Source organism: Sceloporus undulatus, chromosome 1 (assembly GCF_019175285.1).
Source record: "Sceloporus undulatus isolate JIND9_A2432 ecotype Alabama chromosome 1, SceUnd_v1.1, whole genome shotgun sequence".
Taxonomy (NCBI): domain Eukaryota; kingdom Metazoa; phylum Chordata; class Lepidosauria; order Squamata; family Phrynosomatidae; genus Sceloporus; species Sceloporus undulatus.
Window position 1 is genome coordinate 359,235,267 of NC_056522.1, and position 12,833 is coordinate 359,248,099.

At 42.3% G+C, this 12,833-nt stretch overlaps 1 protein-coding gene across 2 annotated transcripts in view; it reads right to left on the bottom strand.

Annotated features, from left to right (window-relative positions):
* LOC121919747 (cholesterol 24-hydroxylase-like) overlaps positions 1 to 11,783 on the bottom strand; it is a 38,927-nt gene extending 27,144 nt beyond the window's left edge. Inside the window, exons 1-3 of one of the 2 annotated variants that reach the window (XM_042446633.1) lie at positions 11,445 to 11,783; positions 9,391 to 9,478; positions 4,011 to 4,577 (exon numbers count right to left, since the gene is read on the bottom strand). In XM_042446633.1, coding sequence (XP_042302567.1) covers positions 4,011 to 4,147 — 137 coding nt within the window. In that variant the 5' untranslated portion in view covers positions 4,148 to 4,577; positions 9,391 to 9,478; positions 11,445 to 11,783. The remainder of the gene's footprint in view (positions 1 to 4,010; positions 4,578 to 9,390; positions 9,479 to 11,444) is intronic. The other variant, XM_042446635.1, reaches the window with a different exon arrangement.
* Positions 11,784 to 12,833: the final 1,050 nt, after the last annotated feature.

Below are 12,833 nucleotides of genomic sequence, written 5' to 3' on the forward strand. Positions count from 1 at the left end.
TATGTTAGGTCACCTTCAAAAAAGAAATGAGGCTTACTCTTACATTAGGGAACATCAGGTGATCCAGCTGATTTTAACTTACTATTCAGTTTAACTTACTATTAAATAGTAACAAGTTGCTTAATATTTATATTACAGTCAGCCCTCCATATCCACTGATTCTGTATCCATGGATTCAACCATCCCTGGCTTGAAAATACTCAAAAGAAATTCCAAAAAGCAAACCCTGTAGATGAGACATCTCTATTTCTCCACTGCTCTGCTTAGGTCCTGTAGATTCAGGTCCATGGCCTCCATAATTGAGTCTAGCCATTCGGCATGTGGTCTTCCTCTCTTTCTGCTACCCTCTATCTTTCTCAGCATTATTGTCTTTTCCAATGATCCATGCCTTCTCATGGTGTGGCTAGAATTGTCATAAGTCAGGACCTCCAAACCGGGACAAATGTAGGACAAATGTAGGACAAATGTAGGACAAATGTGGGACAACATTTTCAAATGTAGGGCATTTTTTAAAAATGGAGGACACACAAAAATTGATGATTTTCTATATTTTTTCCATATAAATGCATGTTTCTTAGGCATGATCAAAATGGAGGACATTTGGCATGATTCCTAGACAGATGGCAGAAATGTGCTTCCCTTTCTGGCCAAAAACCAGAAGAGGAGGAAGAGGAGAAGAAGAAAAGGAGGAAGAAGAGGAGGAGGAAGAGGGGAATAGGAAGAGGAGGAAGAAGAGGAAATAGAGAGGAAGAAAAAGGGGAGGAAGAGGGAAGGGATGAGGTGGAGAAGAAGAGGTGGAGAAGAAGAGGAGGAGGAAGAAGATGAAGAAGAAGGGGAGGAAGAGGAGGAGGAGGAGAGGCGGAGGAAGAAGAAGAGGAAGAAGAGAAGGAGGAGGAGGAGGAGGAGAGTAAGAAGAGGAGGAAGAAGATGAAGAAGAAGAGGAAGAAGAGTAGGAGGAGAGGAGGCAGAAGAAGAGGAGGAAGAGAAAGAAGAGGAAAGGCTCTTTCCCCTGTCAGGCCGCCTCCCTGGCCGGCGGAGGAGGCGGAAAGGCAGCAGAAAAGGGCCCTGCCGAGGCGAGACCCTTTCCCAATGCCAGGCCGCCTCCCTCACCGGCGAAGGAGGCTGCAAGGCAGCGGAAAAGGGCCCCGCCGAGGCGAGACCCTTTCCCGCTGCCAGGCCGCCTCCCTGGCCGGCAGAGGAGGCTGCAAGGCAGCGGAAAAGGGCCCTTTCCCTGCCTGGCGTCCGTCGCGGGGGGATTCCGGGGGCGGGGCCAAACCGGGGCGGGACCTTGCAGACCCGCCCCCAAACCAGGAAAGTCCCGTCCCCCGGCGGGATATGGCAACCCTAGGTGTGGTCAAAGTACAACAGCCTCAGTTTGGTCATCTTGGCCTCAAGGGAGAGCTCAGGTTTGATATGTTCAAGGACCCAATTGTTTGTCTTTTTGGCTGTCCATGATATTCTCAGCACTCTTCTCTAGCATCACATGTCAAATGAGTTCATTTTGTTTTTACTCGCTTTCTTCACTTTACAGCTCTCACATCCATACATGGTTGTGGGGAATACAACTGACTGAACGATTCCAATGTTAGTGCTCAGTTGTATATCTTTAATAATAATAATAATAATTTGTTTTATTTATATACCGCTATTCCAAAGATCATAGCGGTGAACAGCAAGTAAGCTAATTAGCAAGTAAGCTAATTTGCCCCCAACAGTCTGGGTACTCATTTTAGCGACCTCGGAAGGATGCAAGCCTGAGTCGAGCTTGGGCCCTTTTGCTGGTCTTGAACTCGCAACCTTGTGGTTTTCAGTGAATGGCTGCAGTACAGGCATTTAACCACTGCGCCACCAGGGCATCCTTTAATTAATTACACTTTACACTTTAGGATCTTATCTAGTTCTTTCATAGCTGCTCTTCTCGTTCCTAGTTTTCTTCTTATTTCTTGGCTGCAGTCTCCATTCTGATCAATGCTTGATCCAAGGTACTGGAAGTCTTTATTTTGATTTTCTGATTGTCTAAGTTGAATTTATGTAGATCCTCCGTGGTCATTATTTTTGTTTTCTTTATGTTCAGCAGCAAGCCTATACTTTCTTCTTTGCCCTTCCTTAGTAATTATTCCAAGTCTATTATGTTTTCCACTAACAGTGGTATCAATGGGGGGGGATCCTGGAGCTAAACCCTAGTGGATACCAAGGGTCTGCTGTACCATTTACCGTACAGTGGGCCTCTGAATCAGCAAGGGTTTTGTTCTGGACCCCACCCACACCCCCGTGGATACTAAAAACCGCAGAACTACAAAGCCTGTTATTGTCAGGGAACCTGCCTACTGACTTTCTACCATCACAAGTGTCTTGGGTACCACCTTTGCAACATACATGTGCTAGGCACAGATGCTAATTCTGTGCATCTGGGCCTCCTCAAGGGTTATATCAACTATACAAACCCAACCAGACCTCAGCCCAGAAGGTTCTGGAAAACGTGAGAAAGTGAGGATACAAACAAACTAACTATATCTGTATTTTTAAATATTAAACAGAGAGGTAGCAAATGACTTCCAAGGCGAATCACTGCTCCTGGACACTCGCACCAATTTATTCTTCTTTGGCTGAGAAAAAGGTCTGTCTGGGAAATCTGGCAGAGTTAAGAGCTCCAAAAACAGCTAAGTGGTCAGATGGGGCCCCATAGCTTCACTTTGCTATCCCTGTCCTTTTTTTTTTTTTTTTTGCCCTCTTTACAAGCCCTTGGTACAAACACTCCTAGATGAGACTTCAGGATGGAAGACAGTTTGTTTTCATATGTGCACAATCAGCAACCAAAGCACCTTCTGCAGGTGCTGAATAAGCATACACTTGCTAAATATACTGAGTAAGATCAATCTTGGAACCACTGTAGTTTTTAATTTTCTAGGCTCACAGTGCAAAATATGAGAAACAGTAGTTTACAGACCAACAAGAGTGCCCAGCAGTTATATGAATTATAGCCTAAAGCATCTATCAGTCAAAAGCAGAGCTGGAAAAAGTTACTTTTCAACTTCCTAGAATCCCACAGCTGGGACAGTCAGTAGCCATACTGCTGGAGAGGGGAGGGAAGTATGAAAACTGGTGCCCGCTCCAAAAAAAGAGGATGCCATTTCCAAACACTGAATTCAAAAAGGCACCAGGCAGCAACTCCATCTTCCTTCATTAAGAGTTATAGAAAAAGAATGGGAGGAAGGTTAAAAATGAAAGGAGACTCATCTAGTGTGTGTGTTTATGTGTACTTTCAAGACACCTGTTGACTTATGGTAACCCCATGCATTTCTTAGGGTTTTTTAGACAAAGAGCATTCAGATGTGGTTTGCCATTGCCTGCCTCTGAAGTATAGCCTACAGCATCTGGTATTCGCTGGTGGTTGTCATGGAAACCTGCTCAGTGACTTTGAACAAGTCACCCCCTCTCAGGCAATAAAAATTTCCTCTGAACAAATCTTGCAAAAGAAAAAAAAACTGTGACAAGCTCACCTTAAGGTTGCCATAAATGAGAAATGACTTGAAGACACACAAGAATAGTACCTGTTTAACAATACTGTACTGCTAAATTTGCATCATAGGGTATTCAGCTGGACCACCAGTAAAATTCTGCTGAAATTGCATGATAAATTACATGCCCTGCCTGGAAATAGTATCAAGTGGCCAGGTATGACCTGGTGTTGGTGTGGGGTCCCAGGGGAGGAAATGTAAAACCTCCTTTTCCAGGACCTGTCCTCCATTTCCAGCTTCTTACTAGAAGGAATCCCCAAAGGTCCTCCATTTGGAGCATGCCTAGGAAGCATGAATGTCTATTTCTAGGAGTGTTATTAAGCTTCTTATTGGGTCAAGCCACCTTCAGTTTCCTTGATTTTGCAGTGCCTTGTCCTCCTTGGCTGTGAAGACACCTGGCCACCCTGACACAACCACCACAACACCACACTATGCTCCTGCTGGGGCCAAGGCAGGAAGAGAGAAAAAGGCTGGCAGCATTGCCCCCCTTACCTGGCTCTTGGGGCACTGGGGATGTGATCATATCTCAGATGCACCCATTTGATGTAGCAGCAATAGAGCCCCAAAGCCAGGAGGGCCCCAGCCAGCAGTAAACGCAGCAAAACCCAGATCAGCTCCAGTGCTTCCATGCTGGACAGAAGAACAGCTGATCATGGAGGCCTCACTGGCCCAAGGAAAGCCTTTCCAGCCTTGGGAGGAGCCAGGTTTCCTCTGTGCCTAAATAAGAGGAAGGAGGAAAAGTCCCCTATGAATGAGGCAAGACCAAAATGCATCCTTTTCCCCAACACACCTAGGGAGCCATCAGATCTCTTCTCCCTTGCAACACCTCTTCCTCCTCCAAAGCCTCAGGTTTTGTGGAATGGAAATGTATCACCTTAATTGGGTGAGATGTGCCTCCACCACAAGGGTGCATCTGCACTGTAGAAATAACACAGTTTGACACCACTTGAGGTGCTGCAGCTCCATCCTCTTTGAATCCTGGGATGTGTAGCTTTGCAAGATCTTTTGCCTTCGCCACCAAAGAGTGCTAGAGCCTCCCGAAATGCAAATTCCAGGCTTCTGGGAGATGATGAAGAGAAGGATAAGTTATTTCTATCCCACCTTTTTCCTCTGATCAATTGTTATAAACTTCCAAGCGGTTTATAACAATTTATAATAGTTTATTGAATCAGTCCATCTGAAATATGGTCTTCCTCTTTTCCTACTGCCTTCCATTTTATGGAGCATTGTGGGGAGGAGGGAATGTAAAATCCACATTTTACAGAAGGCCCAAGTTTGATTAATAGCATAGAATCACAGAATCATAGAGTTGGAAGAGGCCACAAGGACCATTCAGTCCAACCCTCTGCCATGCAGGAACTCAAAATCAAAACATCTTCGACAGATAGCCATCCAGCCTATTACTATCCACATTAATAGTGTTAGCAGTTATATAGCACTTTTGAGTGTTCAAATTGCTTCCTGCAGATTATTACAATAGTTCTATCTCAAGGTAGGCTATTATGATTTCATCTGTAATGTGAGAAGGGTAAGGGGGGAAGAGATGCAGCTGATATTATTTATTTATTCATTCATTCAAAGTACATGCTGGTCATCGACTGTAATAAATTTCATTTCAAAGTATAGTATTTTCATAGCCTCCCAGGCCACAAGGGCTCCCAAGGTGATGAAAATGAAACAAAGATAAAAAACATTTAAAAAACACGTTAAAATAAAATAAAAATCTTTAAAGCATTCTAAACACAGTATTAGTTCAGATTTGAAACAGTTAAAACAGCAGTTTCAAACACTGAATGACATGTGGAACAGCACTGTTTGGGCTGCCCACCAGAAACCAAAAGAAATTGGGCCAGCCTAACTTCCCAGGGCAGGGAGTTCCACAGTTGAGGTGCTGCCACAGAGAAAGCTAGAATTTTGTGTTTCCTTTCAAACCTATTACATGTAATGTTAGCAGAGCTGCAAGAATTATCATAGATATATGAGAATTAAGTCTAGGATGGGGAACATTTGGCCCTCCAGGTTTTAGGCTTTAGACCAACTCTCATAACACATCACTCTTAGCTATGCTGGGTGAACCTGATGAGAACTGAAGTCCAAACCTCTGGAGGACTAAAAAGGTTCCATGTTGTTGCTGTTCAGTGCCTTCCTGACTTATGGCAACCCTAAAGTGGTCACAAAGGACCATTAACATGTATCTTTTTACTTTCGGGATTTCAGCGACAATGCATTTCTGAAATCACTTTATTTGCACAATTGCGTGTGATAATAATCCGGGCAATTACTCACCATTTCCACTTCGTTTGCGGGATGCTTTAAATGCGCTTTAATCTCTCTTTAATGCCAAAATTAGCCCCAGTGCAAGAAACTCCATAGGGTTTTCCTAGCAAGATTTGTTCAGAGGAGGTTTGTTATTGCCTTCCCCTGAAGCTGAGGGCATGTGACTTGCCCAAAGCACTACATCATGCTGGCGTACCTCTGAATTAATGGCTTTTTCTCTTTGATACCACGGTAATCATCTTCTATTTTCTCCCCTTAGATTTTAATCTATGGTCCTGAATGCTCATTCTCAAAAGCAGGACCACAGTCCTTAAGGTGTGGGGCAGACTTTGGAGAGAGGAAGTGGCTGGGGAATCTCAAAATCCTTGCCTTTTAATGCTCCATTAACCTCCCTCTGCCAAGGATAGTGGCAGATGTAGCCCTCTTTCTGCCCTGGCCAGTCTGAACTGGCACACTTGAAGTAGCTTCCCCACCGCTGTGGCCAGAATACCACTTTGCTCATAAAATTAAGATGAGAATCCAGATTTCCAGAAAGAAGTACAACACTGATGAGTAGAAAGTTAGCTGTAAAAAAGATAGCTCATATACACACTGCTTCACACTGTGTCTTCAGACACATATGCATTGTTGGTTTAACCTTTGGCCAAACTTTGCTTGGAATGTGTATTGGCTAGAAGAGTGGCCTTCAAGGGAAGATCACATCCACAGTGACCTGTAGAATAGTACAGTGGTACCCCGGGATACGAATGCGCCGGGTTACGAATTTTTCGGGATACGAAAAAATCCCATAGGGATTTATTGCTTCGGCTTACGAAGGTTTCTTCGGGTTACGAAAAAACCGCGGCGCTATTTTCCGCCACCGGAGGGCAGCAGAGAGCTATTTTTCCATTAGCGCCTATGGGAATTCGGCTTACGAAGGTATTTCGGGTTACGAAATTAACCGCGGAACGAATTAATTTCGTAACCCGGGGTACCACTGTACTGTATAGTCCTACCACATAAGGAGTAGCTAATGAATGTGTTATCAGTGAAGTTATAAAATGTAACTGCACTCTGAATTGAGTGCTGCTTGTTTTTGCATCCTGAGCTGCCTGGCATCCTGTTCTCTCTATGCAGTGGAATAAAGGTGTTTTTTACTCCAACTTGTCTTGCTTTTTGGCTGGGCAGGGCAAGTAGAAATTAGCTTTATTATTGATAGGGACTAAAAGGAAGACATCCCCCTTTCCCCAATATGGTTGAGAGCAGTTGGGCAGGTATGGTCCTTCTGATTTTGGACTGCAACTCCCAAAATTCATCAGCATTGGTTGTGATGCCCAGGATTAGTGAAAGGTGCAGTCTAAAAACATTTACATTCCAAAGATCATATCTATCTGCCACTGAATGAGGTTTCACTTGGTTAGAGACAACAGCTTTGCTCCCTTTCATGTGTTGCTCACCAATGAAGAAGAATGTTTGAAGATGCAGTCCAACATTTGGAAGGGCCATACCTTGCCTGTTCCTATCTGAGACAATATTTGGATGGAGTCCCACTGTAAAGCTGTTAATCTCTAGCAGTGGTAAAGGCTAATTGTTTTTTGTGGGTTTTTCGGGCTATGTGGCCATGTTCTAGCAGAGTTTCTTTCTGACATTTCGCCAGCATCTGTGACTGGAGAAAGTCTGAATTGTCCTACTTATTTTAGAGACAGAGTAACCCTCTGGTTGTAGTGGGAAAACCACAATTTCTTCAAATCAACCTGGCCAATCAATACGGAAGATGGGAATTACAGTCCAACATTTGAACAGGAGTGCCATGGGTTCCCCATCTCTGTTATATGTGATATATGTCAGAACAAGGTAAGGTCTCATATGTATCTCTCAGAGAAGCAAGGTTCTACTTTAGGAGACTAAAGTTTCTGTACAGAAGACTGAGGCCCACATTCAAGACTGGCAAGAACTGGTCTGAGCAATATATGGAGTCCTTACCTTGACAGTGTGGTGATAGTTATCTGCTTTCAAGTTTACCTCGACTTATGGCAGCCCCCTGAAAAACCTCCAAGACCACCTGTCCTCAATTGCTCTGCTCAGGTCCTCCAGGCTCAGGGATGGTTGACTGACATGTTAAGTAAAAAGGGCCAGTTCTGATGAATCACAGGGCCACTTCCAGTTGAATTTTTAAGGTATACCATTTTATGATTTAATTAACAATGCATCCCCAAGGCCCCTATTTCAGAAGGTGCAAACCTCTGGAACCTTCAGGTCATGCCATTCCATTGTGATGCTTTTCTGCCTGTGCTCTTCAGACTTAAGAGCCTCCATTAGCCTCTGGGTATTACTTTGGATTTGGCCAAGAATAAAAGGACATGTAGATACACAGAAATGAGAGCAGATGATTGCTTAAGAAGGGGCACCTAGAGATCACCTTGCCTCAGATCCTGGAGCCAGCCAGAAATTCATTCATTCATTCATTCATTCATTCATTCATAATAAATAAATAAATAAATTTCCTGCTTTATATCTCAGGTCTCTGTTAGCATACATGTAAAATCAATGTAAGCCATTTATTTCTTTGGTAATTATTTATTTATTCGTTTAACCCTAACAATCTAATTTTCAATCAAAACCAATTAATATACAGTCATTAATATACAAATTGTATTAATATACAAATAATATACAAAGAATACATTCAAAAAGGGAAAAAAATAAAGAGACAAAGAAAAACATAGGAAAAAAAATGAAATGTATAAACCCCAATAGAACTATAACCACTATCACAATCATAATTTCATGGAAAACAGAAATTAAAAAAGGAGAGAAATAAGAAGGAAAAGAAAGGAAAGAGGAGTAGGAAGAAGAAAGGAAAGTAGGAGTTAAGAAAGAAAGGGAAGGAAAGAAATTTAGGGAAGAAGGCTTAAGGAAGGACAAGGAGAAGGAAGGAGAATTAGAAGGAAAATATTATATAGATTGAAAGGATGTAATCCAAACAGGCATATTGAAAGGATGGAACATAAATCAAGTAGGAAATATCAGATAGGTTACATGGTACAGGATTATCAATTTTTGAAAAAAAAAACTCCTTTACTGTTAGGAATTGTTGATGAAAACTCAAAAATTGAAAATTGTCTGGTATATGGTATTGGCAGCTAGATTAGTCTACGCAAAATATTGAAAGCATCCCATACTTCCAAAAATTGATGAATGGGGGGAGGATGATGGGAAAAATTAATTTAAAGAAACAAAAAGCATATGAAACAGTTTAATAGACTGTAAGGGATTAAAGTGTTAGAACAGTTTAAAACTAAATGCATGTCCATTTTGGAAGAAATCAGTTAGGTCACAAAAGGTTTACTAAAAAGCTACTTTTAAACTTGCTCTGGAATAAAGCCAGTTTGGGCATCAGTCAAGTCTCCAAGAGGAAGGCACAATTGCAGGGCCACAGCTGAGAAAGCACTCCCATAGCTTCCATAGTTATTGACTCCCTGGTGCTCCAAATGCACTTTAACACCTGTGCAAGTTCACTAAATGACCGGCAACCAATATTTCATTTATTCTTTACAACCAAGCTGATGGCGTAGCTTTAATCTGCAAAGAACACTATCTGAAGGCCTCAGTGTACCTGTGTCCAAAACTTTAAAGCTCTGTGGTGGAACCAGCTGGAAATCAAACCTCTGTAGAAACTTGGCCATCACCACTTTAGCTTCCATCTGTCATAAAAACAAAAATAGAACAGTGAGTTGTCTGTATTCAGTTATTTTTATTACATAGTTGTTTTCTTTCCAAGGAGCTCAGTTTGGCATAGAAGATTTTAATGCCTAATTTTACCCTTACAATAACTCTGTAAGTTTGGTTAGGTTGAAAGAGATTGACCAGATGTTCTTAGGGAGTGGGGATTTGAACCTCTTCCTCCATGTTACCTGTACATTTTTCTAACTACCACACCATACTGGCTCATTCTAATCAATTCCAGAGTTGACAATTTTTCTATTTTATACATTACCCTTTAAAACTGTTAGCAATTCTTGTATCTCCTTCTATTAATTCAATACCCTAATTTGCTGTCTGATTTATATTATATTTATCAGAATGTGTCCTGTTTTTTTTTCGTATTTTACTATCAGTATGAAAGGAAATTTTCATACTGATTTCATGTTTTGGTTGTGTATTTCTGCATGGCAGAGGACTGGACTGGACTGGACTGGTCTCTATAATGGTCATCTATCTTTCTGTTCTGTGAAATCCATCCCTATATTGTGTCCTTGATTTTTATCTATCATATGAAACTTCAAACCGGTGTGTGTGTGTATACACACGTGGAGAAATAATTTAGACAAAGTAGGCAGCAAATCAGAGTATCGAATTAATAGGATACACAAATTGCTAACAATTTTAAAGGGTAACATAGAATAGCTAAACCCGGGATGCACCTGCCCAGTGGCATTGGCTACAAAAACGTATGCAGTAAAATCTGGATGTATCCCGAATTCAAATTGAATTCTGCGGTGATAAGGCAATTTATTTAGCTATGCGGTAAGCCTCTTAGATTGTTGATCTCCCTTCCTCTGATCTTCACTCCTCCTTCTTCCATGTCTAAACCTATTCTGCATATGATGTTTTCTGCATACAAGTTGAATAGAGAGGGTGACAGAATACAACCTTGCCTGAACCCCTTCCAATTGGGAACCATTCTGTTTCTCCATATTCTATTCTGATGAAAGCTTCTTGTACTAAGTAAAGGTTACACATCAGGACAATTAAATGTAATGGTGCACCCATTTCATTAAGATCACTCCATAGTTTTTTGTAATCTATGTAGTCAAAATTTCTCACTATCTCACCATCCTCACAGGTACATCTGGTGAGAACACAGAACAGGGACTTCTTGGTAGTGCTGAAACGCCTTTCATAGGCCCAGTACAGATCACCAGGATGCGATGTCCTGGTGGTGATAGTAGAGCTCAGGAGTGCGCACCAACCACATGCTCCTGAGCCCTACTACGTGTGGGTGGCTCCTTTTTAGAGTGGCACCATCCACATGGGGGCCATATGGATGATGTGTGGGTGTCTGAGCGCCCACACGTCTCTGACAGGAAGTGGCCTTGCAAGGGCTGCGATGTTGCCCTTATGACACTGCAAAAAAGAAACTGCTCTAGGCAGCTTGTTTTTTTACTTTGCAGCTGCACTGCGCTGTTTGGGTGCTGCAGTGCAGCTGCGCAGTACAAAGGGCCAGCGTTTCCCTGCCGCTCTGCACCGTGCCCTAGATAGATCAGACTGGAACTCTCCTTGCTATCTTTTCTCAGGTAGCTGAATACCTTTGAGGGCTTGCCTGCTCAGCGGGAAAGGGTCTTTCATGTGCTATGTTGTTATTTTGAATGTTTTAATTTTTATTAATAGATACTTATATTTTAGCTTTTGTATGATGTATATTTTTAGCTGTATCTATTCTGATTTTTGTAAACTGCCTTCTGTCACAGATTGGGAAAGAAGCAGGGTAACAACAACAACTAGTTTTGTCATATAAAATGTGAATGAGAAAAAGGTATAAAGGCATCATTGCAGTTGCAAACAGGAGATGCAAGGGCTATATTCCCACTTGGTGCCATGATCTTTTAAAGGGACAGATACCTCCTCCCAAAGTGACCTAGCAACCTGAACAACAACTACCTTACTCACTTGTGCAAACACCTGTCCAATACAGGAACGAGGTCCAAGAGAAAATGGGAAGTATGAAAAGTATGGCCTAAAAAGGGAATGAGGTACAATGAGGTACAATTCGTTCTAGCAATAATTTCATTCCACACATAGCCTGCACTTAATCGCCATGCCCTTATTGGCAGCTTATTTTGCAGATGCTGTAAAGTGATGATGCTCATTTCCATGCTGACAGAGGAATTACATTTGTTACTTTCTGCAGATGAAAGTTCTGTGTAAGGTAATTGAGCAGGTCAGCCCAATGTGCCATTTGGCAGAAATAGGCTGTGGTGTTTGCCTGCATGCCTTTAAAACACCAAAGACATGGTGTGAGTGGGGTGAGAATCAATAGGAGGAAAAAGGGGAGGCCCCAGTTTTTAAAAAAATTAAAATTTAAAAATCCTTTTAAAATTTTCTTAAATAACATCACATCTTACCAAATGTTCACTTTAACAGCATGAAACAATGTACCTGCAAATACATTTAGGCTGTGCATATGATATTGTAATTTAAAGGTTTCATTTTAATTTTGCTAGTTGTTTATGTTACAACTATTGCCATTATATTCAATGATATATAGGAATTACAATTTATGAGTAACATTAGTACAAAAACATTAAGGATTTGGTATGGTATGGGAGGAGGCCAAAGGTGTGTGTGTGTGGGGGGAGGGTGACACCATGAGTTACTGCACTGGGTGATGTCAACCAAAGTGATGCCAATGTCCTACACTTTGGAAAAACCATGAGATTATTCTATTTGATCATTTAAAATCTTATAAATAAGCAGAATGTGTCAAAATTCACCAAACTTCTGCAACAATCAGTGTTGTCATTATAAAAATAAAGTGATTTTTGAACAGTGAAAGGGAAGGCAGCCTTCTTGGTCATAAGGGGGAAATCCAAAATCCACACTGTGCCACCATTTTAAAAACTCATGCAAGATTTTAAGATCTCCAGATTTCACCAGACAAAATATTATATTACAAAAAATCAGGTGGGAGTAGGGTTGCCGTAACCCCCCTGGGGGCGTGACAAACCCGATTTTTGGCCCCTTGGCACGGTCACGGCACGGTTTGTCTCTTTGGCCCGGGTTGAGCTGGTTGCTGCTGCCGCCGCAACAACCACAGCTGTTCTGCAGCCGCCACCGCCATTGTTGCTGCGGCTGCTGCTGCAGCCTTTATGCCGCCTGCCTGGCTTTGCCCTGGCCCTGCGTGCTCTTGCAGGAGCTCCTGCCCTTCAGGCTGGCTGGCCAATGGCTGGACAGCCCTCCCCTGCTGCAGGAGCCTGTGACTGCTAGCAGGAGGCAGGGCTGTTCCAGCTCCACTCTCCCCATTGGCCAGCCAGCCTCAAGAGGAGGAGTGTCTCCTCT